This window comes from Onychostoma macrolepis, chromosome 05 (assembly GCF_012432095.1).
Source record: "Onychostoma macrolepis isolate SWU-2019 chromosome 05, ASM1243209v1, whole genome shotgun sequence".
Classification (NCBI taxonomy): Eukaryota; Metazoa; Chordata; class Actinopteri; order Cypriniformes; family Cyprinidae; genus Onychostoma; species Onychostoma macrolepis.
The window spans coordinates 45,818,008-45,844,847 of record NC_081159.1 but is presented as its reverse complement, the minus strand read 5'-3'; the positions used below and the strand labels follow the sequence as shown (position 1 = coordinate 45,844,847).

Here is a 26,840-nt window from a genome sequence, read left to right as displayed (position 1 = left end):
ACATCTACACAGAGCGCTGTGTACGGACAGCTGGTAGTATCCTGAAGGACTGCTTACATCCACTTAATGGATTGTTCTCATTGATGCAGTCAGGAAAAAGATACCGCAGCATAAAAACCAGAACTTCTCAGCTGTTGAATAGCTTTCTTCCCACAGCAATTAGGCCGTTAAATCAGAGTTTGTAACTCTTTTGTGGTTTATTCTTTTAACATTTTAGAGCATTTGAAATAATTTTATTAGAATATTTATGCTTTATTATTTTAATAATTTTATTGAACTGATTTATATGTATTATATAATGCACTGAATTGTAAGATGTGGACGTGTGAAACAATTTCGTTTCTATGTGACACATAGAAATGACAAATAAAGTATCAAATCAAATATATATATATATATATATATATATATATATATATATATATTAAGATTTGTATCACTATTCATTTTAAAACATGATTTTTATACTAAACTTTGCTTTTGCTAAATAACTAGCCTAATACATTTTTTTGAGTCATGCAAAACAGCATTAAAATAGGAGTAAAAAGTATAAAAGGACTGATCTACTGGTCTTTTTTTAATTAAAAAAACACCACAACACTATTCATAACTAAAAATTAATACTTTATTGAGCTTTAATTGAACACAACTAAAAGAAAATGAGTCTGGAATGAGTTCTGACCCAGGCAGCTAGGAACATTTAGCTCACTTGATCTCACTTTCCAGAAAAAAATATTTACAAAATGTTGATTGTGAAGAACCATTAAATAGTCTAAAGAACCTTTTGTGCTACAAAAAACCTTTTGTGCAATGGATAGGTTCTTTTGGATATTAAAGGTTCTTCATGGAACCATACACCCTGCCAAAGAACCATGTTTTTAAGAGTGTATTTTTTTGTAATAACTGACAACACATTTGCCAAATTTGATTGTTTCATTTTCAGAAATTATGAGATTAATTATGATTATTTTACTGAGCCCTATTTTTTTAAGAATAAGAAATAATTAAATCTGTAGTTAATACTGTTGCAAACTATGGGTTATTTTGTAATGGTTCTACTGCAGATGCTGTGGTAAACCATAGTTCATTCTGCAATTACTATGGTTTTCTACAAAAACTATAGATAAATCATGGTTAATTTCGTAGTTACTATGGTTTTACTACAAAAACCATAGTTTAACTATGGTTACTGTGGTAAAACCATGGTTTATTTTGTAGTTACTATGGTTTAACTATAAAAATCATGGTTCATTTTGTAGTTACTATGGTTTTACTAAAAAAAACATAGTTAAACCATGGTTACTACAAAAAAAACATGGTTAATTTTCGTAAGGGTGATTTCGGCTATTAATAATAATTCTACTCATTCCCGCAGGTTCCGACGGAATGTATCATCTGCACCTGCTTTTAAGTCTTGAGAACTCACTCGCGCACTCTCATTTTCTGTGCACAGATTGCGATAAGGAGAGTGACAGCTTTTAATAATTATTAAGGGAGTTTGCAAATGTGATATTGATTTAATACAACAGATCAATAAACAAGTACTGCATGATTTTGCTCTATATCAACGAAAATAGTTCCAAATAAAGTAACAGCTGAGCCACTGCACATCTCTAAAAGCAAACACAGCGGTTTCATTCATGAATGTAAGTGCGTTTTTGGACGAATCTAGTGAGTCAGTGATTCATGATTACACATTCACAAAGAACTTACACATTACACAGTCACTTGCTTCATTCCTGAATGAATCAGCCGTTCGAACGAATCAATTGAATGAATGACTCTGTGATAAAATCAGTGACTTGCTGCCACCTGCTGGCGGTTTCAGTTTCATTTTTAACGTATAATTTCAGTTATTTAAATCATTTAATATTTCTTTATTCAAAATTTTATATTTAAAACATTAATGAACACATGAATCTATGAATTTAATTGCACTCATGCCACCTCTGAGCCTCATATGACTGGTAACTTATTTGTCTTATTCTACTTCTTTTTATATTGTTGTAAATAGAAATTTTAAAAAGCTTATAACCATAAATTTTTGAATTTGACAAAGAAGAAAATGATGCCATTGCAAAGTTAAAAAGAAAATACCCCTGTAAGTCACTTTAAGGAGTGAAATGTCACCTCGTATTAGGAAGGCTAATTTTTTATCAGAATAATGGCTGTCCACTGCTCCGGGTGTGTGTTCACGGTGTGTGTGTGTTCACTGCTGTGTGTGTGCACGTTGGATGGGTTAAATGCAGAGCACAAATTCCGAGTATGGGTCACCATACTTGGCCGTATGTCACTTCACTTTCACTTTCACTTTCATTAAAAGAAATGATCATTCATGTTTTCATCACTGGCCAAACCCTTGAGAGCAAGGGCCCCCCTGGTGTTTCGGGGGCCCTACGCAGCTTGCGTATTCTGCATATAGGGAGGATCGGCTGTGGAATGGGGTTTGGCCAAGGAAAAATTTGCAGTCAAAAGATTTTTGCTTTAACCCCTGACTTTTATCAAAGAAGGTGTTACGAATCCTGAGTCTGCTCTTCTGTCCGACTGCCACAAGAGGTCGCCCTGCCATCATATTGACTTTCACACCACACATCACAATGGACTGCATTTCCCATCAGCAATCTCACTAATCACACCCTCACCTGATCACACGCACACAGCTGTATCCAACCAGACACTCCTTATAGTCTTGGACTTTCTCTCCCTCTCCGCCGAGTATTGTATGCGTTATCACTGCCCTACAGAGCCCTGTTAGTTTCCCTAGTCTTGCCTGTTTCGGATTGTGTTTTCCCCTGCCTGGACTCTTGGTTATGTTTTGGTTTACCTCTCTTGTCTAGCCCCTTTTGATTCTGACGTATGACCCACGCCCGTTTTTTGATAACTCTGTGCATTGCCTATTATATACCTGTCTGCCATTGTTCGACCCTGCCTGTTTGACCACGTCTCTGATTCAATAAAAGCTTGCATATGGATCTGCACGTCTCACGTCTCGTCAGCCCCGTAACAGAATACTCGGCCACACAAGGATCCAGCGGCTGTTCAAGTGAATCATGGCCAGGTATGGACACAGCGATCTTGTTGCTAGCCCGCAAGCAGGGCACCCGATCACTCGAGGATTACATTGTGGAATATTTGGCTTTGGCGAATGGCACAGAATTACTGGACAGCATGTTGATAGACTTTTTCTGTGATGGCCTTAATCAGCCTTTAAAAACAGAAGTAATTCATAAGGGTCCACATTCGTCATTGAGTAGTTTCTTGGATTATGTTCTGTGGTCTGTTGGTTCAGCTTTCACTGTGGGTGTCGCGGAGGAACGCGACACCGCACTCTCTCGTTGGATAGCAGCCACACTGGAGCAGACACACAAAGTGGCAGCAACAGTGAAGCCTGTTCGCAAAATGGCGGCCACAACAACAGCCCGTCTTGTCATCGCTGTCAGTCATGAGCCAAGTCAAGTCACAGTTAATGGCAAAGAGCCAAATCAAGCCACAGTTGATCTTAAAGAACCAAGTCAAGTCACAGTGGATGTCAGAGAGTCAAGTCAAGTCACCATTGATCTCCACGAATCAAGCCAAGTCACCGCTGATCTTCAAGTCACCGCTGATCTTCAAGTCACCGGCTGATCTTCAAGTCACCGGCTGATCTTCAAGTCACCGGCTGATCTTCAAGTCACCGGCTGATCTTCAAGTCACCGGCTGATCTTCAAGTCACCGGCTGATCTTCAAGTCGCAGCTGATCTTCAAATCACAGCTGTCCGTCCAGAGTCACTTCACGTCTCAGCTGATCATCCAGAGTAACATCACGTCTCAGCTGATCTCCCAGAGTAACATCACGTCTACGCTGATCTCCCAGAGTAACATCACGTCTACGCTGATCTCCCAGAGTCACATCACGTCTACGCTGATCTCCCAGAGTAACATCACGTCTCAGCTGATCTCCCAGAGTAACATCACGTCTACGCTGATCTCCCAGAGTAACATCACGTCTACGCTGATCTCCCAGTCACATCACGCTCGCTGATCTCCCAGAGTAACATCACGCTCGCTGATCTCCCAGAGTAACATCACGTCTACGCTGATCTCCCAGAGTAACATCACGTCTACGCTGATCTCCCAGAGTAACATCACGTCTACGCTGATCTCCCAGAGTAACATCACGCTCGCTGATCTCCCAGAGTAACATCACGTCTCAGCTGATCTCCCAGAGTAACATCACGCTCAGCTGATCTCACAGAGTAACATCACGCTCACGCTGATCTCACAGAGTAACATCACGCTCACGCTGATCTCACAGAGTAACATCACGTCTACGCTGATCTCCCAGAGTAACATCACGTCTACGCTGATCTCCCAGAGTAACATCACGTCTACGCTGATCTCCCAGAGTAACATCACGTCTACGCTGATCTCCCAGAGTAACATCACGTCTCAGCTGATCTCCCAGAGTAACATCACGTCTCAGCTGATCTCCCAGAGTAACATCACGTCTACGCTGATCTCACAGAGTAACATCACGTCTACGCTGATCTCACAGAGTAACATCACGTCTACGCTGATCTCACAGAGTAACATCACGTCTACGCTGATCTCACAGAGTAACATCACGTCTACGCTGATCTCACAGAGTAACATCACGTCTCAGCTGATCTCCCAGAGTCACAGCACGTCTACGCTGATCTCACAGAGTAACATCACGTCTACGCTGATCTCACAGAGTAACATCACGTCTCAGCTGATCTCCCAGAGTAACATCACGTATACGCTGATCTGGTATCCCTAAACCAGCTCACTGTAACACTCCTGTTCCTGTTCCTATCCCCCTGTCCGAAACGCTTCCCCTGATGGGAATCGCTTTATGTTGTGTTTGGGCTGCGTACACCACCGCAGAACTGTCTGAGGTGGCGGCAGCTGCCACAGCTTCTCCAGAGGTGGTGGCACATGCTGCAGAACCTTCAGATGCGGCAGGGCTCACCTCAGCCCCTTGTATGGTGGTGGCGCCCAGTAATGTACTCTAAACCTGTTGTGTTACGGTCGAAGAGACCGTTACTAAACTCTCCCTGTGTCCTGAGTTTACTGCTGCAGAACCTCCAGAGGTGTCAGCGGTATCCGTCTGTGAACTCTCGTTCTGTCCTGTCACGGCTATGGAGACTAATTATGAACTTCCTGTGTTCCCTGCCTTGGTCCTTGGGTCCGTGCATGTTCTCTCTCCTTTTTATGTCTCCGTTCTCCCTAGGTCCCAGGCTCTGCTGTGGGTTCCTGATCCATCGTGGTGGGCTCCTGCTCTATCTGCTCCACCGTGGTGGTCTTCAGGTTGGGGGGCTATGTTACGAATCCTGGGTCTGCTCTTCTGTCCGACTGCCACAAGAGGTCGCCCTGCCATCATATTGACTTTCACACCACACATCACAATGGACTGCATTTCCTATCAGCAATCTCACTAATCACACCCTCACCTGATCACACGCACACAGCTGTATCCAATCAGACACTCCTTATAGTCTTGGACTTTCTCTCCCTCTCCGCCGAGTATTGTATGCGTTATCGCTGCCCTACAGAGCCCTGTTAGTTTCCCCAGTCTTGCCTGTTTCGGATTGTTTTTTCCCCTGCCTGGACTCTTGCTTACGTTTTGGTTTACCTCTCTTGTCTAGCCCCTTTTGATTCTGTCGTATTACTGTATACAGTTTGGGAAAAATGAAGATATTACCAGTAAATACAATTAGAAAATATTACAAATATCTGCTACATTTTTTAATCATATTCTTGTATTTTTTTTTTTTTAATTCTCATAATTCTTCTAGAATTAATATAACTGCATAACATTATAATCTAATTAGTCTAATTATGTTGTACTGTTATAATGTAATACTGTGTTATTTGCTTTGAGTGGAACCCCAACAATTAAAAGACAACTTTGAACAAAAAAGTGAACAAAAAATGCACAAACATATATATCTCTCTACCATATCGTGCAGATGCCGGTTTGTAATTCATATACTACTACTACTACTACTAATAATAATAATAATTTAGGATTATAGTTATATTTTGACCACTGAACTAGAAAATGTCCCCATCTTCCATTTCAGAAATATGTTCACCTGGTTGGAAAGAACATTCAGAATGATTTTTTAGGCACTAAATATTATTTATTGCTACAGTGTCGAGTATTACTTACTTGTTTGGAACGACATGACGTTGAGTAATTAATGACAGAATTTTCATTTTTGGGTGAACTATCCCTTTAATCTTTTGATTTCACTGACTGATAGTCATTCAAAACCTTGCACTCTGATTTTTAGGCGTTCATTCATTTAATTTTATTACTTTTTTTATTTTCGTGTTTTTTTTTTTGTACTGTTTATTGTATTGTATGGAGTTTTTCAGTCATACAGTGAATGATGTTTTGTTCTTTATTAGTATTTTCTTGCTTCTCATTTCAGAACAGGTGACTGACAGGACTGGATGTGCTGTTCTCAGTGTCACTGAAGGAGAAGATGATATTATTGGAGCAGCACACTTTCTTGCACAGATTCAGGAACTTCCCTCAAGCTGTAACCATGCTAGTTTGCCTTGTTTTTGCACTAAATACTGATTTATGCCCTGAAATAAAAGTGACATGCTTGAGGTTATTCAGACGATGATCATTGATCTTGTAGCTGATCAGTGCTCTGTTAGGTTAGAAAATTAAAAGAAAAAGAGATTTAAAAAAAAAAGAGAATAATTAAATAAAAAATAAAATAAATAATAGTTCCTTGAGGCTCCTGTTATGTTACCTTTATTTTTATAGCACTTTATACAATAATAACAGATTGTTTCTAAGCAGCAAACTTTAACCCAAAATCCAAATTCCGCTATATAGCAGCTGATATGCCATTATAAATTGGCATTTAACAATTTAACAGCCAAACCCAACGCTCTCCTCTGAGCTGCCTAGCAAACTCAAAGCCTTCTCTTTACAGGATACGCGCTGCTGCGTCACTTCCAGGCAGCAGGGGGCAGCAGGGGGCAGCGCGGCGCACTTCTCGCTCGAAATCTCGCGATGACGCGCCGGGGTTGCTAGGCAACTCAGAGGAGAGCGTTGGGTTTGGCTGTTAAAGCAGTTAAACTATAAGAGTACAAACAAACAAGCAGCGTGTTTACAGGTAAAGGTAAGCGATCACTTATTAAAGTCGTTGTGTGGTCAGTTCGTTCTCTGAACAGATGAGAGCCAGAAGAAGAGAGTAAACAGCTCTGCTGCTAATCTGTTAGCCTGTAAAGATACTCTGCGTGTTGTTTCTCTGAGGCTTCTTTCAGGCTTTACCTTGATTTACTTCGGTTTGTAGCTGAAAGGACTTGTATTTAACACCTCGTGTTCTCTGACAGCAGACCGATGAGCTGTGTGTCTCAAACATTGATATAATATTCCCATATAAACAGTGTTTTAGTTGCTCTGTTGTTGTCCTGCATCTGAACGATTCACTCGGAGTCGGTTCTTTTCAATGAATCGGACGTTTAATGGCAAGAGTTTACATCGTAAACTGTTAATAACGTTACCATGGTAAATTAATGTGGTACTCATTGGGTAATGTGGTGTTACTCTCTGATGTTATGACTGTCATTATGTCATGGTGCTGCCACCTTATTATAATCATGCATTTCATCTTATTACAGCTGTTTTATATGTTTTGCATTTTAAAGAAAGTAGCATTAACTTGTTGTGTCTCTAAACTGATTATTAGTATTCAAGAACCGGAATTTTTCATAACTTCATTTTGACTTCATATATTTCATTTAATACATAGTACATACAGTATGTATGTAAAAATGTTGACATAAAAAATAGATCAGTAATGTTTCCCAAGTGTAAAGTCTGGTATTCTGCTCTTAAATGGTGTAAAAGTACACTTTCCTGGATCCAGAGTGATGGCGTTTATTGTTTGTTCTTCCAGCATCTTCTGCACATTGAGCTCATCCTAACAGCGACTGTACCATCTTTTCAACTTTACATTTCAGAACACAATGGCAAGCCAGAGACCCGTGAGCCGTGGATCGTTCGGACCGGGTTCTGGACGACCGCCTACAGCCATCAGACCCCCGCAGACAGCCGTCAGAGTCAGCACCGCAGTGAGCAACCACTACTACAGACACACGCTCTGATATCATGCAGCATTATAAGAGTGCAGTGACGTGTGTGTGTGTGTGTATAACTGTGTGTGTGTGTATAACTGTGTGTGTGTGTATAACTGTGTGTGTGTGTGTGTGTATAACTGTGTGTGTGTATAACTGTGTGTGTGTATAACTGTGTGTGTGTGTGTATAACTGTGTGTGTGTGTGTGTGTGTGTGTCTGTCTGTCTGTCTGTCTGTCTGTGTGTGTGTGTCTTTGTGTCTGTGTGTCTGTCTGTCTGTCTTTCTGTCTCTGTGTGTGTGTGTGTGTGTGTGTGTGTGTCTTTGTGTCTGTGTGTCTGTCTGTCTGTCTTTCTGTCTCTGTGTGTGTGTGTGTGTGTGTGTGTCTTTGTGTCTGTGTGTGTGTCTTTGTGTCTGTGTGTCTGTCTTTCTGTCTGTGTGTGTGTGTGTGTGTGTGTGTGTCTGTGTGTCTGTGTGTCTGTCTGTCTGTCTGTCTGTCTGTGTGTGTGTGTATAACTGTGTGTGTGTGTGTGTGTGTGTCTGTCTGTCTGTCTGTCTTTCTGTCTGTGTGTGTGTGTGTGTGTGTGTGTGTGTGTGTCTGTGTGTCTTTCTGTGTGTGTGTGTGTGTGTGTGTGTCTGTCTGTCTTTCTGTCTGTGTGTGTGTGTGTGTCTGTGTCTGTGTGTCTTTCTGTCTGTGTGTGTGTGTGTGTGTGTGTGTGTGTGTGTGTGTGTCTGTGTGTGTCTTTCTGTGTGTGTGTGTGTGTGTGTGTGTGTGTGTGTGTCTGTGTGTCTGTGTGTGTGTGTGTCTGTCTGTGTGTCTTTCTGTCTGTGTGTGTGTGTGTGTGTGTGTGTGTCTGTCTGTCTGTCTGTCTGTGTCTGTCTGTGTGTGTGTGTGTGTGTGTGTGTGTCTTTCTGTGTGTGTGTGTGTGTGTGTGTGTGTCTGTCTGTCTTTCTGTCTGTCTGTGTGTGTGTGTGTCTGTGTCTGTGTGTCTTTCTGTCTGTGTGTGTGTGTGTGTGTGTGTGTGTGTGTGTGTGTGTGTGTGTGTGTGTATAACTGTGTGTGTGTGTGTGTGTGTGTGTGTGTGTGTCTGTCTGTCTTTCTGTCTGTGTGTGTGTGTGTCTGTGTCTGTGTGTCTTTCTGTCTGTGTGTGTGTGTGTGTGTGTGTGTCTGTCTGTCTGTGTGTCTGTCTGTGTGTGTGTGTGTGTGTGTGTGTGTGTGTGTGTGTGTGTGTGTGTGTGTGTGTAACGCCTGTGTGTCTGTGTGTGTGTGTGTGTGTGTGTGTGTGTGTGTGTGTGTGTCTGTGTGTGTCTGTGTGTGTGTCTGTGTGTGTGTGTGTGTGTGTGTGTGTGTGTGTGTGTGTGTGTGTGTGTGTGTGTGTGTGTGTGTGTGTGTATAACTGTCTGTGTGTGTATAACTGTCTGTGTGTGTGTGTGTGACAGATGGTCCCGGGCACCGCTCGTCCCGGCAGCAGAGCTGGACCCGTGGCTTCTCCCGGTGTGTTATCGGCTCAGATTAAAGTGGCCGATCGGCCGGTGACTCAGCAGGGTCTCAGCGGGATGAAGACGGGCATCAAGGGTGAACAAACTTTCCTTTTCTTAATGAACATTAAAGTGATGTGAGATCTGCTCTGACTGCTTTATTTTCACTCCTTAAGGACCACAGAGACAAATCCTGGATAAGTCATATTACCTTGGCTTACTACGGTAAAAATTGATGAAGAGCTAAAGATTTATTTATTTCAGATAAGATGGACTGATAAAAATGTCTTTGTTTGCTTCAGGAGTAAAATAAACGATCTGACGATGGAGTCCAGCAAACTACAGAAGGACATTGACACCTTCAATCAGGAGAATTCAGTCTATCTTTCTTATGAAAAGAGGTAATTTAACTTTTAGATCCAACAGAATCAAAAATCAACGAAACATTACAATACATGGGTGATATCAGGTGATCTTTTATAGCAAATAATCAAAAACTGTAATTATTATTACAATTTAAAATAACTATTCTACAAGCAACATCTCTTATTTTGATCAGAATCACTACTGAAAATGTTTGTAAACCATGATAGTTTTCTTTTTTTAGGACAGAAAGTTTGAAGAATGTTGTTTATTTGAGATAGAAATCTTCTGTAATATTGCAAATGTAGCATAATGTCTTTATCACCACTGTGAATCACCGTAAAGGCTTTTAAAATGACATGTACCATCTTACGCTTAAATTCTATATATTTTCATTAATAAGACCCCTTCACCGTTCAGTGGTTTAGCATTGATGACATCAGGATGCAGTGGTTAATGTAATGTTTAACTGTTTCTGTGAACAGAGCAGAGGTGCTGGCTGGAGAAATCAGAGATCTTCAAGGGCAACTGGCAGATTACAACATGGTACACTAATTTAACACAGTACTGTCTCTTTATTTTGAATCTGTAAAACCTGTGGAGTTAGATTTTGGGATGCACAATGTCATTATTGAAATAATCTTTTAATTACCAGCTGGTTGACAAGCTGAACACAAACACCGAGATGGATGAAGTGGTGAATGACATCATCATGGTGAGACATGATTTAAACAGCAGCATCTTCCTCTTCGCTCTTCTCATGTTCCTGCTAACTCTATTTTATGTTGGTCTCTTAAGCTGAAAGCACAGAATGACAGAGAAGCTCAGAGTATGGACGTGATATTCACCGAGAGGAGAGAGTAAGTGCTGTTGTTTCTTCACATGTAAATGTTTGGCAGAGATTGACCACGAGAGGGCAGCAGCTGACCCGTGACGTGTCTCTGAATCTCCTCACCACTGCTTTCAGCTCAATCATGCCAGAGCTTCTTTTTAAATTAATCTACATATTGCAGAAAAACTACATGCAGTCTGTTTACATCCTGGATAGTATGGAGGATCACTGAAAAGCTTTTAAAAAGAAAGATCGTTGAGTAAAATTTGAATTACTTTATGATAAAGTGCTGTGACAGACAAGTTTTACACACAATTGTTTAACCTGCTGAGATACATGCGTTTGCAATTCCAGTTCAGTGATCTTTGGGTTTCGTATTTTAAAGGCTTTTATATATTGCACTACTGCACTGGAATGAAAGGATCCTCACAGTTTAATGCAAGAGCTCGTAGCTTCTTTCGGCCCAGATCGCGCTCATGACTCGTCAGCATCCGTGCGCTCTCTGTAGCTCCCCGGCTCAATGTAGCCGTCCTCTATAAAGCCGTCATCATCCTCCTCGAAGGGCTGCAGGCTCAGTCCCGTGTCCAGCTCCTGAGCGCTCGTGTCCGTCTGCTGTGTGTCCAGACTGAAGTTGGAAAAGCGGCCGGTATTGAAGACGCTGTGCTCCACGTCCTCACGGAGCCTCTGGTGCCGGTAATTAAACAGAAGCTTGTACCACGAGGGGGATTTGACGGCGCACACAATGAGCATGGAAGTGCTGAGGGTTAGAGCCACGACTCCGAGCAGGAACTTCCAGCTGTGACTTCCTGTCTGTGTCTCACCGTCACTCGCCTTCAGCCCTGAGGAGAAACATATCATCAGCGCTATAGAGTCCTCTGACATCAGCTGTGTATTCAGCAGAGTTTGTGGAAGTGTTTTTCTCATGGCTACGCAGTGTCCAATAAGAGTCCTGTCACTTCGTCTGATTGTGTTATTGGAGCTGCGCTGTTTGAGCTCAGCGTGTTTTAGAGACGTTCAGGCGTGTTACTGCTTGTGTGTTTACCTTTGCTGGAGCCGTTGACGTGACTGCTGTCGCTGGACTCTGTGGTGGACGGAGGGGTCGGTGTTGATCTGGTGGTAGCTGTAGATTTCTCCACAGATGGTTTGACGCTTGTGGCTTGCATTGAGCAGGAATGGTTTCCATCAAGCACAGCTGTTTTCTGGGGGGTGTAACAAGTGACTTCTTTCCCTGCAACATGAGATTTTGCAGATGAATAAGTCAAACAAAACAAACATTAAATTGGCAAAGGCTCATACACCACATCTGAAAATAAAAAACACCCCAAGCGTTCGTTCTCACCTATCGATACGCCGGAGTCGGTCAGCTCTTTGATGAGGCTTGAGAGCGAACAGGAGCAGTTCCATGGGTTGTCCTGCAGATCCAGGCTCCTCAGGTTTGTCAGTCCTTTGAAGATGTCTCTGTCAAGGGTCTGCAAGCTGTTACCCCTCAGTTTAAGAGTCTTTAGGTCTGTGAGCTCGTCAAAGGCTCCAGGAGGCAGCATCTGTATGTGGTTATAAGAAAGGTCTAGCTCAGTAATCCTGCGATGTTTCTGTAAGGTGGTTATATCCGAGGCGGACATCACAAGTGAGTTGTTGCTCAGGATCCACTCGGTGATGTTTGTAGGTGTATCTTCAGGAATCTCTGTCAGAGATGCGTTGCTCATGTCCACCTGAACACAAATGGTGAATGTTTGTTTGACATCGGAGTGAAAGCTCGACGAGCCGCGAGGACACTGTATTTCACATCTACTTGTCATTCTCCAGTCTATGATTTGACTGTGACTTAGACAAGAATATCACTTTGATACAGAACATGCTGGCATAACTGAGTGTGAAAGACGCTCACCTGCTGTGCGATCACACCTGAGCTCATCAGAACCGCTGCGACCCACACCGCATGCATCTGTGTCCCGGCCATGATCTGTGTTAGCTGTGATAACAGCACTGCGTCGACCAGACAAACCAAGTCCTGTCCATAAGAGGAAGCACAGTTCAGACAGTTCCCTGTCTGTTGTGAGCTGTAGTCTTAAAGAGCAGAGAAGGTTCTTGAGAAAGTAAAAACCCTCATGAGTGTCACACAAAGAGGATCTTTGTGCAGACGAGTCACTCTGCTATCAGCATGCTGCTGTCCCGTGTTTGTTGCTGTTTTATGTTATCTGCCATCAGCCACAAAGATACTCATGGTCTTCTCTGGCCGGCGTGAGACACAGTCGCCCAGTGTTCTCTAGCAGAGCGAGGGCTGTTTTCTTGCTGTGATGCATTAGTTGCATTAAGGACAGATGCTTGTTTCATTCTCATCTTATAAACACAGACCGGCTGGAAAGGCCCTTTTTTTTTTTCTTTTTTTTTTAAACCAGCGCCCGCCTCAATTGCAGAATCAGTGTCATAGCTTTGCTAACTCTCATGTGTGCGATTCTCAAGGTCTCTAACAGAGACTTAGAAGTGGTCATTAAAGTCTGTTGTCTAATATAGTCGCAATTTTAATTCTGGATTTAAAAGACTCTCTGGTGATGATTGTAGCTCTGTTTTTCTCCTCAACTCCTCCAAAAACCTTTGTTTGTCTTTCACCTGTACTGCCTGTATACCACTCACAAGCCCTGTTGGATATTTACATGTGTCAGTGTTGTGCGTCCTGTGCGCCCCATTTGAGACTGCCCCCCCCCCTCACATTGTCTTCTGCTGTGAAGCTCCGCCCATCTGTCTTGATTGACACACCTGACAGCCCGTCGTCTCCATTTGCTTTATGGTTCGTTCTGTTCAAAACTGATACTTGTTTTTTGTTTTGTTACAGGTTTTGCTTAACCATACATGGCAATGAAGTTGCATTTAAGCATTTTAATAGATCATTTGAACAGCCTCTTTGGACCTTTGAAGTAAAGAAAAGCCTGTGGTGACCATTATATGGCATTATTCCAGGTTTTCATAATGTAATCGGTTTGTTTCAACTGGCTGCTATTACATTTCTTTGAGTCAATCTAAAGTCAAAGTGTTATGATAGCATTTAGGATCTTTGCCTCATAATCTGCATAAAACATCAGTTTTTCACTTTTGTTAGGGTTAAAAACTTTATAGATATGAAAGTTGGAGTCACTTACCCTTGAGTGCTGTGTAATCGTCTGTTAAGTCATGCTTAAAAGAGCTCAGACCGAGACAAACCTTTGCTCTCTGTAATAAAAAGACTGGCTAAAGATTGACCAGAGTCCCTGATTTAAGATAGTGAACCTGAGTGTTATTGTGCTGTTCCTGTATCTCAAGCAGCACAGCTGATAGCAAATCCAAGGTCATGGGTTCCAGTCCCAGAGAATGCATGAACTGATAAAAACATATTCCTCAAATGCAACGTAAGCTGCTTTGGATAAACGTCTTTGGTACAGTCTCAAAGTTTCTTAATACAATCATGAAAATAATCTTTAGTCTCTCTTTATAGGCTGATATATTCTAGAGTTGTTTTTAATAAACTGAAATAATTATCTAAATTTGTAAAGAAAAGTTGCCATGGAACTGTAAATTGTCTAAATTTGGATTATTATTGACAGCAAAGTTGTTTGTGGTTACTGTTATAGTTTTTTTAGATGTACAGTACAGTCACGGGTGACTCTGGGTGTTTTCTCATATAGTTCGTTTGAAAAGATCCAAACCCATTTCACGTAAAGTGACCGCAGTCTTTTTGGTGTTAACAGTATAAAGGACTCAAAAGAGAACCTGGTCCTTTGTTTGGTCCTCTTGAGCACTGAAGTGATCTCAAACCCTTTCTTGTTCACTTCATAAGAACTCGGATCCCAGCTCTCTGACCGACTGGAAGAGCTAGCAATCCCTGACCACATCTCCGGTCAAGACATTCACAGAGCTTTATCAATGCATTTCAGTCAGATTTAAACTTAAAAGGGAACATTATGTATAAAGTTATTTCAACCTTCTTTTTTTCTCAGATAAGATAGTATTACGTTTCTTTGCTCCTTTTTTTTATTCACAGTAAGTTGCATTGTTCAGTTTTAGTAATTATTGTTTTATTTTTTAAAGAATTCTGTAATATTATACCATGGTCTGTCTGAAAACCCAGTTCTGATTGGCTGGCAGGTATGCATTAAAACCGTTTAATGCACAGGTAATTCATAGTCAGTTTAATCACCATTCTTCATAAAAGCGCTGCTTTCATTGAGACACACACACACACACAGATCGGAGATCACACTGCACATGCACAGAAACCAAACTCCCAGTTTCACTGTTTGCAGAGTGAGACGCACAGACACAATTCACATATGCACCTCTCTCTCTCTCTCTCTCTCTCTCAATAATTAATCTAAATCAATGCTTTAATTCTTGCATTCAAATAAATGTGATCATACCGCAGTACTTCATCTCTGTGTCTGATTTAAAGCGGGCAGAATGCTAGATCTCAGCTGCGTGTCGGGTGCTTCTTTGCCTTCACGTCATTCATTAAAATCATTTACTGCACAGCTAGCCGTAGATTACATAAATGACAACATAATTATTTTGTATTGTTAGAATTAACAGTTTGTTTATTCATTTATTTATTTATTTATTTTTGAGAAATGTAACAAGAGTCTAAAACATCTGAAATTACGTTGGTAAATAATAAAATAATAATGATCATAATAATAAACTAAACATAAAAAAACATTTACAAATAATAAACTGCTTAGTTAAACCTCAAGCATTGCTGTTATGTTGGTGCATAGAAAACATACCGAGACCTCATTGCTTTCACAAATCACGAGGAAACTGAAGCACAGACGAACCGTACAGTGGTCTGATGACAGTCGCGTCTCGGCTCTTTTAGAGGGTCTGAGATCGCTTGGTTTGTTCACGTATACGAGCTCCGAGAGCGTCCGGAGGCTCAGGCGAGCTGGGTGTGAAAACACCTGTAGACACCTACATCCAGAGGAGTGCGTTCTGTGCTTCACCGTGTCCAGAGGATCTGCTGCTGAAGGGCGATGAAAGCTGCAGACAGATTCAGTGTTATGAGGATGGATGATTATAGTCTATACTAACAACATTCTCTCTCTCTGTCAGGAAAGAGGATATGATCAGAGCTGTGGAGGATGATATAGTTCAAGAGAAACAGGCCGCCCAAAACATCATTCAGAAGATGTCTGCTGATAAACAGGCCAAGTACACTGAGATGAAAGCCACCAATGAAGAGCGAATGCAGGTTTGTCTCATTCCCCCAGTAATACCACACTAAGAACTGGAGTGCTAACTATTTCAGCAGAATGCAAGTAACAGCACTAATGTGTCATTGTCTCTCTGTTCCCCGGATTCCCTTTCATTAGCACCCTTTAGATAAAGATATGAACACATACTTGGTTTAAAACCTTTACCTTGATGTGGAGAGCGGTTGGACACACACACACACACACACACACACACACACACACACACACACACACACACACACACACACACACACACACACACACACACACGGACACACACACACACACACACACGGACACACACACACACACACACACACACACACGGACACACACACACACACACACACACACGGACACACACACACACACACACACACACGGACACACACACACACACACACACACACGGACACACACACGGACACACACACACACACACACACACGGACACACACACACACACACACACGGACACGGACACACACGGACAGACACACACACGGACACACACACACACACACACACACACACACACACACACACACACACACACACACACACACACACGGACACACACACACTCGGACACACACACACACACACACACAGTGGAAGATACCAAGTATGGTGGGAAATGGGTGGAATTTGGTATTTTATTAATTTAAGATCTGGACTACTAACAATGTTAGTATGTTGTGTTGTGTTGCATTTTGTTATTTATTTATGATACTTTTTATTATTATATTTCAATTTCAATAAAAATAAGCTGGTGTTCAGTGAGTTATTGAATCATTGTAGTACCTGAACCAGTGTTGATTTTCTTTGTTTTTGCCTACTTTGATAAATACTGACTTTTTGTTTTTGTTTTTTTACTTTTTCATGTTTTCCCAAAATTGGGCAGATTGCATTTTACTGGCTTGGGGAGAAAATAAAATAAAAGGAAAAAACATATTAATGTATATTACATTAACAGTAAAGCATGGTGGGTGTCATAGGTTTGATTCCCAGGCAGTGCGAGGACTGGTAAATAACTAGTCACTTATCCAAGTCACTTTGGATAAAAGTATATGCCAAATGGATGTTAATGTTAAAAACTAAAATCAGTAAGCGACGCAGGTCCACATGAAGTCTAGTTTACTTCAGGTAACAGCTTCACTACTGACTCTAAACATTACATTGAAGTCTGTGAACGATTTGTGAGGGTGATTCCAAGTCGACTGTTATTCACTGACACGACGCTTCCGCCGTCTCCTCTCATCTGCCTCCAGGAGCTGGACTCCCTTCAAGAGGAACTGGACGCTCTGATGAGTCGGAAGGAGACGTTTGAGGCGGTGAGTGGACACACACACACACACACACACCAGTGAACTCTACATTGTTAGCGTGTTTGATGCAGCTTTATTCATGCACTCACCAGACATGTTTGTTATAGGTTACAATACGCAGCTGCTTCACTTAAACTGGCAAGTGTTCAGTTGTGGAGAGCTTTTAAGTGAAAAAACTGCCTGATTTGTACACTGTGTCACATTAGAAATCGCTGCTGCTACAAGCATTCACGCTCCTGTGTCGTGTCTCGCAGGATCTGGTTCACTCTCAGGCCAAACAGGAAGCTGTCATGCTGCACGAGAAGCTGCTGGAGCTGGAGAACCGTAGAGACGGCCTGCTGGCGGAAGACAGGAGCATGGGTTCTCCACAAGAGGAGCGAGAAAGCCTCTTCAAACAGGTCTCTATATGATTTATTTATATTTTGCATTGAAATATTTCAAGTGACTTTACTTCATGATTGTTCTTTTGCTGTTTTGAGGTGAAAGAAAACAACCAGGAAATAGCCAGCATGGAACGACAGTATGTATTTCTAAAACATATGAATGTTTGTTTTGTTCAGATGTGTATGTTCACTCACCGTTGGTTAGTAGATGCACATTATTGCACTGAAAATGCCCATGTGTTGTTTGCAATTTTTGCATCAGTTTATCTTATTTATTTGTTCATCTTATGATCGATACATAAAGAAACCCGAAATTAACATCCTGTTTCATGTAGGCTGTCCGAGGTACGTGAGAAAATCAGCTATCTCACTGAAGAGATGCGACAGCTAGACGCTGACATGGAGGAACATCAAGGTGCTGATTTCTACACGTTCGTTTGATTGATGATCATAGCAGAGCATGTGACAGTGAAGGGAAACTCGTAGATGACACAAGCTCTGGTGGCTCGTCTAAGCATCACATTTTTATTTGAATCAGACTGTTTACAGTTGCTACACTTATATCCGTATCTAATGTACGTCTCAAAAATACTCTTGCATTGTATGTTGCATTTCAATGAAATATTGTTCATTGTAAACCTAAAAATATTTGATCAAAATGAATATATTTGTCAGATTGGTCACGCTCTCTTTATCGGCTGAGGTTTGTGCACACAGTCAGTGAAGCATCTGAAGTTTAATGGCGATTAAAATGAATGTTTAGATCATGTACAAGCGAGGCTCTGAGATAAACCCTGCCTGCACGAGCGACACATGGAAATAAAATCACCTCTAACGTGACCAGCGTGTGTCTGCTGCTGTTTCAAGTGCTTGATCATACAAAGTGCATTTTCCAATCTAAAATAAAAAAGGTATTTTTGTGAACTCTACTACTAGGGTTAGGACTCGATCAGACTATTTTGACTGATGGGACTGATTTTGCTGGCTCTGTACTGATGGAGGATTCAGCCATAAGTGCATTACATTAATATTTATTAATGCATAAAATAACTTTAATGTGTTTCTAATGGAACAAATATTGCTATGACTGTGCTGATATTCAGAATGCTTATGGAAGTTTCCAGATACTGCTGTTAGTTGTACACAAACTGAAGTAATATTTATTCTAGCATTGAATAATTATTATTATGATACTTCCTCCTTATTACCTCAGCATGATTGGGCAGACCAAAGGGGCCTGCCTCCCAGTTTTTGTGTATACTTATTCCAGGGATAGTCAGCATCGGTGGTCCTGTGGTCCTGCAGAGTTTAGCTCTAACCCTGATCAAACACACCTGACCCAGCTCATCAGGCTCTTCAGCATCACTAGAACGCTGCAGCAGGTGTGTTTGATCGCGGATGGAGGTAAACTCTGCAGGACAGTCCACCCTGGTATAGCCCTGGTATAAATAGTGTGAGTAAATAGGGTTAAATAGTGTGGTTTATGATGTGATTTATTAATATCTACAGGGGAACGAACCCAAAAGTACAAGGAGCTGCAGAAGAGAGAAGAGGAAATCGACTGTGAGTCTTTGTCACTTTCACACAAATACTGAATGTAAATGTTGCATTATATCCAACTCTATTACGTTAAAATGTATGAAATATCTTAAACTTAATAAAAAACTTGTTCACTTGTTTTTTTTTTTTAGTGCTGTCAAACGATTAATTGCATCCAAAATAAAAGTTTTTGTTTACATAATATATGTATGTGTGCTGTGTATATTGTGTATATATATAAATACACACACATGTATATATTTCAGAAAAAATGTATGTTTATATATTAAATATGTATATATAATATCAATTATATGAATATAAATATAGACATTAATTACATGTAAATATTTTCAAAATATATACTGTATGTTTGTGTGTTTATATATACATAATAAATATACACAGAACACACATATTATGCAAACAAAAACTTTTATTTTGTATGCAATTATTCGTTTGAGAGCACTAATTTTTTTTTTTACTTTTCAATGCAAAAGTAAAACAAAAATGTTAAATCAAAATAAGAAACGAAGATATGTTTTATTGGCTTGCTTTTTTTTTGTTTTCTTTTTGTTTGTTTTAATTTTTGTATGAAATGACGGGCCAAATCAAAGGTCATCAAGGGCCAACTCTGGCCCGCAGGCCCTGGTTTGGACACCTCAGGTCTAATTAGATGCCCATGTGTTGATTATTTGATTGTTGAGCTGATCGCTGATCGTGTGTGTTCTTACAGCATATCTGAACTCGTTTGAGGAGAATAAATCTCAGGAGCAGCAGCTGATCCGAGACGCACAGAGCAGCACCGTGGCTTTACTGGAGCACTCCAGCAGGGTACGGCTCATCTGACCTCACATCAGGCCAGACCGGATCAGAAGTTTTACACGCTTGAACGTAGCAGAGACTCGGATGTCGTGTTCATCCAGTGTGTGTGTTTCTCTCCAGAACATCAATCGTCTGCAGCAGCTGTCAGCAGTCACCGCTCAAGAGCTCCGGTCCATGCAGGAGGATCTGAGCTTCAAAGAGACGGAGATGCAGAAGTCTCAAAGCACAGCGAAAGGCCTTTCCTCCGGTTAGTCTCTCTCACTGCTGTCTGTGTGAGTCTGTGATCTACACGAGACTAACCCATGAACACCGAACACAGATCAGACTGTGAAAATAACAGCATTAACCGCTAAAGATCCTCCTCTCTGTCATTTATTAAGGTATGAGCTGCTGCCCAGAGAAGGGCCTTTCCTTCTTTTGTATAAGACGTTCTCCTCTAATTCCTCAACATGGTCTTATCTCCTCACAGCTTCCTCTGAGTGTCTCTCTTCCTAGCAGTCAGGCATTGTTTGTTGATCTTGTGTTATTTCATGTTCACAATCCGGCAGAAACAGAGATTTTGAAGACATTTGCTGTGTGTGTGTGTGTGTGTGTGTGTGTGTGTGAGAGAGAGAGGGAGAGGCAATATCTGAGGAGGAACTTCATAAAGCTGCACTACACAACATTAATAAACATGCAGTGATCTGTATAATGACTGCTGCTCATGGAGAAATATTTCCAGTAATTCAAACCCCTGCTTTCGTCCCAGAGGTTAAAGCAGCTGCGGAAATACTAAAGTGTGTGTGTTCTGGTATATATGTATTATAAGAACACAAATGTGTGTATGTCATATTACATGAGCTTTACATCTCCTGTGTCCTTGTAAACTAAATGGGTTAAAAAAACATACTAAACAGTGTTTTTTTTTGAGAATCTGAATATGCAGAATATTTTGTTTGAGTGCCAAGGTTTAGGGGTCGGATGAAGGGAGAGATAGAGACATTACGCCTGTGGAGAGTCCCTGTGAGTGAGTGTGTGTGTGTGTGTGTGTGTGTGTGTGTGTGTGTGTGGATGATCAGATTGGAGCGCTGGTGAAAGGACCCCTAGAGAAGGAAACAGTCCAGAATGCTCAGAAGTGCTGACGGGGTTTTTTGACTGACACACACACACACACACACACTCTCTCTCCAAACAGTGAGCTGGGCCCTCTGCCTATCAGAGGGAAGCGGCTCTCTTCCACTTCCTTCCTGTAATACCCCCCCCCCTCCTGGTGGGACACAGATTAGGGCTCCGTGTCCCCGAGGACGGGCATCTCAGCGGGTCAGTCTCAGTATTTCTGCGTCTCACACTGACCAGCAGGCACATCCGGTTTCTGCGTCTGCAGCGGAGCCGGTTTCAGTGTGTCGTGAATCTCTGTAATGGAGTAGCCAAATCTGCTTGTAATCGTTTCCAAAGGTAATAGATCATGACCTCTGAACCCTGTACTGCTTCCTGCTCTCCTCACAAGCAGCACACTGTAGTCACACATGTTCATGCGGCACAAAGATGATCGTGGAAATGAGCCAAAGTCGTCATGTTAAAAGACACCTAATGTGTAAAGCTTCATGATGTTTGCTGTCGCTTTAATGGCACTATTGTCTTCTGAAGAGCTGCTTTACTGCAGATGTGGATTTAATGAAGTTTGTGTCACTGATTCTGTTATTTTCCTGTGTATTGTGTGAAGTGCTATAGAGAGTAAACAGAGGTGACTCTCTGTGTGTTTGTAGTGACACCTGTAGGACAAGCGGCAGCTGCACAGTCTAAAGTCAGCGTTTGTATTAGAAATGCTGATGTTGTGGTGATGTATTGTGACGTGTGTTTGTGTTTCTTCATGCAGAAAGTGAGCGTCTACAGCAGGATCTGCTGAAAGTGGAGCAGCTGGAAGGCAAAGTGAGCGCAGAGCTGCAAACTCTGAGAGATCAGCTCAAGCTCATGACGCAAGAGATCCACACATACAGAGATCTGGACGCTCTCAGAGCTGCTGGAGAGGACCGGAAGAAGGTCAGGAATCCACCCTTTACACACTCCGCAGCTCTATTAGTGTAATAACCATTTCTGTTCACTCTGAAATATCAGTTTCAGCACGAAAATGTGGATTAAAACGGGCAAGGCTTAAAACATGACTTAAAGGGCTCATCGGATGCAAAATTCACTTTTACATGTTGTTTGAACATAAATGTGTGTTGGCAGTGTGTGTACACAACCACCCTATAATGATAAAAATCCACCCAGTGTTTTTTTTTAATCCCTATAAATAATATCCCCTTTCTCAAATCAAGCTGTTTTCAGCTTCTTGGCTGTGTGACATCACACAGACCCAGGCCCCGCCCACGATTGTTGATTGACACTAGTGTTTTACCTTAGACCCGCCCTGAGTGAGCTGTCATCAGACCGCCATTGTTTCGTTAGCAAGTTGCGCGGCTATAGTTTACAGTCTCATGAGAACAGCTCGTCACCCCACAGAAGAGAGGGGCGGGGTCAGCAGAGCTCATTAGCATTTAAAGGCACATGCAACAGAACAGGTTACTGTGAACAGAGCTGTTTTTGACAGGGTAAAAGGGTGTTGTTTTACACTAACATTGATAAATCTTAACCAAAGCATGTTATAGACTTTTCATTAAGACCCTAAAGAATCATATCAACTTGTGGGAAATGGGCATCTGATGACCCCTTCAACCTCCAATGTAGCCAATAAATGTTTATGTAGCATTGAAATGTAAATTTAATGATATTCTTGATTGCTGATGTGTCTTTGAGTTGGGCTGTAACATGACTAGTCTTGTAAGATCAGACCATCAGTGTTTCAGAGGGAATCTGCGTCTCTCTTTTCACTCCCAAACTGTCCACAGTGCTTTGATCGTATTCAGTCAGCTGATTTGTCTGGCAGATGTTTAAGTTCATCTTGGTGCTCCAACAGTTCAGGTTTCATGATCATGACACCATCGTTTTCACGGTTTAGCATCGGTGTCTGCTCTTTCATGGGTGCTGGCTTTGTGAAGTTTTTGTGGATATTGAGGTTTTCTGTCTCTGTGCTGCAGTACTTCTGTGTTGTTTGGACACCATGATGATTTGTGTCCGATGGTCATTTGCTTTCAGGTTTCATCCACTGTTCTCTTCTTTGTGTCTGCAGTCATAATCATGCAGATTGTTGTTCTTAAATCACCAAAGTATTGTGCGGTTTAGGTTTCAGACTCTCCTGCTAAACAGGCTTCCATGATTTGGCCTTTTCTGGACGCCTGACAGTCACTCCGTTCACCCATGATTTGTACTAAACACTGCTGAACCCAACTTAATCTACACTGATATACAAAAAATAGAGAATAATGACAATGATGAATAAAACATAATCGCAAAGTTTGTTTTTTTCCACTGTAACCTTTATCATCAATTATATTAACCCCTATAATAATGGATATATAATATATATGCAGTGGTTACGTCACATTATACAGTTCTAGTGATGTCTCGCAGCACTCACTGCTGCCGTTTGTCCCGTCAGAGACTGCAGGAGGATCGAGTATCGCTCACTCAGACGAAGGACACATTCAAGAAGATGATGCACAGAATGAACGAGGAGTACGAGTCTCTTAAGAACCAGTTACAAGAGAACGAGACCCACGTAGAGGTGAGACACACTCCATTCAGCTTCAGATGTGTTTCACTGACCCGTTCTGTCTAACAGAGGACGCCGATCTGTCCAGACCTCACATTGTGTTGATAAAGACAGAAAATAATGTACATGCAGTCTTTTGATTTTCTCCCGTGACGGTTTTAGTGCAGGAACCACTCAGTCACGCTCCAGAGATTTTGAGCCTTCTGAGCTTTTTCCAGGGTTTTTGGAGACAGCAGCATTCTAAGATATTCTGTGAACGCAAACAAGTTTTCCTTATTTCATCTTTAAATATGGGACGATCCATCACAACGGACCGATGGCAAACCTTGTCATAAAACAGACCAGTTCAGTTCTCAAAGGGAGATAAATATATTTCATCAAGCGTTTGGTCTTATAATTAATTCAGGGCAGGCGCGAGGATCTGAGTGAGTTCATCTCTGTATCCGTATCTTTGTGGAGTCATAATGTGATATGAGATCAATAAAATGATCTGTGATTGACCTGCATGTCTTCTCACTTAAAATAACATCCAAGATATATTTTGGCTACACAGTACAGTTATTTTGGTTCCTTTTGTTGTTGTTGGATGAATGGATGAATGGATGGATGGATGGGGACAGAGTGGACTTCAGTTCTTCTTTTGGATAATAATGAAGTCAGTCTTATTGTACATTAGTGTCTAACACAGACTATGAGACAAGTATAGTTTTAGCCAACCTTCACCAAAAATAGTATAATCTCTTTTTTTCACCTGTTGTTACATTTTGGAGGCTCAAATAATCCAGGGGAAGGATGCCAGACCCCCTAAACACGCTTCCTCCTGCTCTCCGTGAATCTGACGTCCCTGACCATCATCATCGTTATATATTTCCCAGTTTTTAACCTGTGCTGTTTAAGCATTACGTCAACTCCATTTTATTTGTATAGTGCTTTATAGAAGGTGTTATAGACACTTTCTGTAAAGCTGCTATGAAGCAGTGTGTATTGTGGAAATCGCTATACAAATAAAGTTGTTGAATTTGAGACTGAAACTGTTTATCTGCATGACAAGAGCAAAATAGAGCTAAACGGGAGCGCCGCTTTCTGGTGTCGTGTGTGTGATTTGATGTTTTGCTGTCTGTTCTCTTTCCAGCTGACCAACATGGAGAGGAAGTGGCAACATCTTGAGCAGAACAACTTTGTGATGAAAGAATGTATCCTTGTATCATGTTTAGATCTCTATGAGAAGTGTAAATACAGTTGATGTGTGACCCTCCTTCACTCCATTGTGCAGTCATCGCCTCCAAAGGTGTAGAGAGCGATTACCGCCCAGTGATGAAGAACGTCAACAAACAACTGCTGGAGTACAATAAGATACTGGTCGATACCCTGCAGAGAAACTGAGGAGGGGGAGCACTTCCTGTCTGCAGCCGCTCGCAAACTCACTTCCTGTTCAAGACGAGCCCTGATCAGCGCTCTGAAGACGACTTTGAGTGACTGTGTTCTAGAATATGATCTCAGGTGTATCACAGTCATGTGTTATCAGTGAGATTCGGGTCATTAGTGTCAGTCGCAGAGCTAAATAATTACATTGGTGTGTAATTCATGTGATTTTTTTTTTTTTTTTAAGTAAAAGGCTGATTTTATTCATCTTGTTGTTACTGAGTGAAGCATCACAGCAGTGTGTTTACAGTGAAAGCTGAGCTGCGTTTGCTGTAACTGTGAATGCAGGAATCTTAGATTAACAGCAAGAAGATGGAAATATATTCTGTTGATTGATTTTTTTTGTAGAAGTCCATGGAAAATCCCCACTAAAATAAAAACTCAAATGAGTGTGTGTGTGTGTGTGTGTGTGTGAGAGAGTGAGTATACTGGTATTCACTATGTTATGAGGACCAAATGTCCCCACAAGTAGAGTAATACCAATACATTTTTATCTTTTGGGAGGACTTTTTTTTTGGTCCCCACGAGGAAACAAGCTTATAAATAATACAAAATGAAGTTTTCTGAAAATCTTTGAGTGAGGTTAGTCTTTTGGAGGTTTTTCCAGGAGCTGCTGATGTTTCTCAAACAAATGCATACGGAAATCGTATTATTGAAAGTATAACTGGCCTCATTGAGTTTTTACATAAGTTTATATACGTATATATCACATTATATAATTAATTTGTGGGATTTGAAGTATGAATAAATCACGCTGACTTCAAGGGTATGATGCAGAAGCTCTGTAGTTGATTCAGACAGCAGTTTCTGAGTCCTGTAGTCTGTGCAGGCGGTTGCACAGATCAGCGAGAGTGAAGCGTTTATGACCGTGTCCCTGGCTCTGAGCCCGTTCTGGGTGTGCGGACACGGAGAGGAAGTCCACCCTGCTTCAGCGACTGACCTCAGATCCTGAAGAATCCTCCTTTATCATTTCCTCTGTGCTTCAGGTCATCTTCTAGTTTCTTACAGACGCTGCTCACAGATACACACTGATAAGATGGATGTGTGTGATCTGCATATTTAAAACTCTTTCTAAAAGAGTAATGAGCTTAAGCTGTGACACACACACACACACACACACACACACATCTGCACACAGAGGAAGAAAAACTAAGCTCTGTCTAAACATTCGTTCCTTAAGCTGTTCCTGCCTGCAGTCAAAGGGCTGTGAGAATATTTTTCCTACCACATGTGGGTAAGTGGCCAGTGCTGAAATAGTTCTATCATTGTTTTAGCTTGTGAATAAAACAAACTCTTGACTTTGTAATGATTACTTTTGGGGAAGAATGGTGCAGTTATGACTAAAGTAATATTTGAGTGCCAGACACTTGAGATGCTTGATTGATTCTTGTGAGGAACCACAGAAAACTCTGAGTCTGTCTGGGATTACAGGAACCGTTCCATAGAAGAACTGATCTTAGATCTTAGAAGAACAAACCATCTGCGAAATTTGAAAAAAAAAGTGCACAGGTGTACGGTAGGCTACATTGGACAAAACTGTTCTGGAAAGCAAAGGGTGGAAACACACCTAACTGACTGACTTAAGTTAACAATTTAATAACGATGCATAGAATTGTTTTTGAAAACATCCCTAGAACTTTTCACAATACTGTCGTTTTCAGGTTAGATATCCAATGAATTTTGTAGTTTTTGTAGCTACTTTTTAAGACTAGCCA

The 26,840-nt window shown here is 41.3% G+C and overlaps 2 protein-coding genes across 4 annotated transcripts; one reads left to right on the top strand and one right to left on the bottom strand.

Moving 5' to 3' along the window:
* Positions 1 to 6,989: 6,989 nt before the first annotated feature.
* On the top strand, positions 6,990 to 25,515 carry ift74 (intraflagellar transport 74). Of its 2 annotated transcripts, none has more exons than XM_058775533.1 (20): positions 6,990 to 7,142; positions 7,993 to 8,103; positions 9,545 to 9,680; positions 9,760 to 9,808; positions 9,886 to 9,984; positions 10,432 to 10,492; positions 10,602 to 10,661; positions 10,745 to 10,806; positions 15,855 to 15,993; positions 17,269 to 17,331; positions 17,580 to 17,723; positions 17,805 to 17,845; positions 18,044 to 18,123; positions 19,218 to 19,271; positions 19,984 to 20,081; positions 20,193 to 20,319; positions 21,928 to 22,091; positions 23,590 to 23,715; positions 24,836 to 24,896; positions 24,977 to 25,515. In XM_058775533.1, the coding sequence occupies exons 2-20, from the start codon at positions 7,999 to 8,001 to the stop codon at positions 25,084 to 25,086; spliced, it is 1,779 nt and encodes a 592-aa protein (XP_058631516.1). In that variant the 5' UTR covers positions 6,990 to 7,142; positions 7,993 to 7,998; the 3' UTR covers positions 25,087 to 25,515. The 2 variants fall into 2 exon arrangements, with proteins under 2 accessions (XP_058631516.1, XP_058631515.1); XM_058775532.1 differs by having other exon boundaries at positions 6,995 to 7,148.
* Positions 11,039 to 15,844, bottom strand: LOC131540546 (leucine-rich repeat-containing protein 19-like). Of its 2 annotated transcripts, XM_058775535.1 has the most exons (5): positions 13,913 to 15,844; positions 12,664 to 12,786; positions 12,118 to 12,487; positions 11,821 to 12,006; positions 11,039 to 11,617 (listed from the first exon to the last, which is right to left on the bottom strand). In XM_058775535.1, exons 2-5 carry the CDS (start codon positions 12,733 to 12,735, stop codon positions 11,253 to 11,255), a joined length of 993 nt encoding a protein of 330 aa, XP_058631518.1. In that variant the 5' UTR covers positions 12,736 to 12,786; positions 13,913 to 15,844; the 3' UTR covers positions 11,039 to 11,252. The 2 variants fall into 2 exon arrangements, with proteins under 2 accessions (XP_058631518.1, XP_058631519.1); XM_058775536.1 differs by lacking the exon at positions 13,913 to 15,844 and having other exon boundaries at positions 12,664 to 13,470.
* Positions 25,516 to 26,840: the final 1,325 nt, after the last annotated feature.

Bases quoted from the DNA above. Each gene is read 5' to 3' on its own strand.
- ift74 (XM_058775533.1), top strand. From the start codon at position 7,999: ATGGCAAGCCAGAGACCCGTGAGCCGTGGATCGTTCGGACCGGGTTCT. The intron at 22,092-23,589 runs GTCAGGAATCCA...TTGTCCCGTCAG, and splicing joins CTGGAGAGGACCGGAAGAAG to AGACTGCAGGAGGATCGAGT. The intron at 24,897-24,976 runs GTATCCTTGTAT...TCCATTGTGCAG, and splicing joins CAACTTTGTGATGAAAGAAT to TCATCGCCTCCAAAGGTGTA.
- LOC131540546 (XM_058775535.1), bottom strand. From the start codon at position 12,735: ATGGCCGGGACACAGATGCATGCGGTGTGGGTCGCAGCGGTTCTGATG. The intron at 12,488-12,663 runs GTGAGCGTCTTT...ATTTGTGTTCAG, and splicing joins CAGGTGTGATCGCACAGCAG to GTGGACATGAGCAACGCATC. The intron at 12,007-12,117 runs GTGAGAACGAAC...CTCATGTTGCAG, and splicing joins CGACTCCGGCGTATCGATAG to GGAAAGAAGTCACTTGTTAC.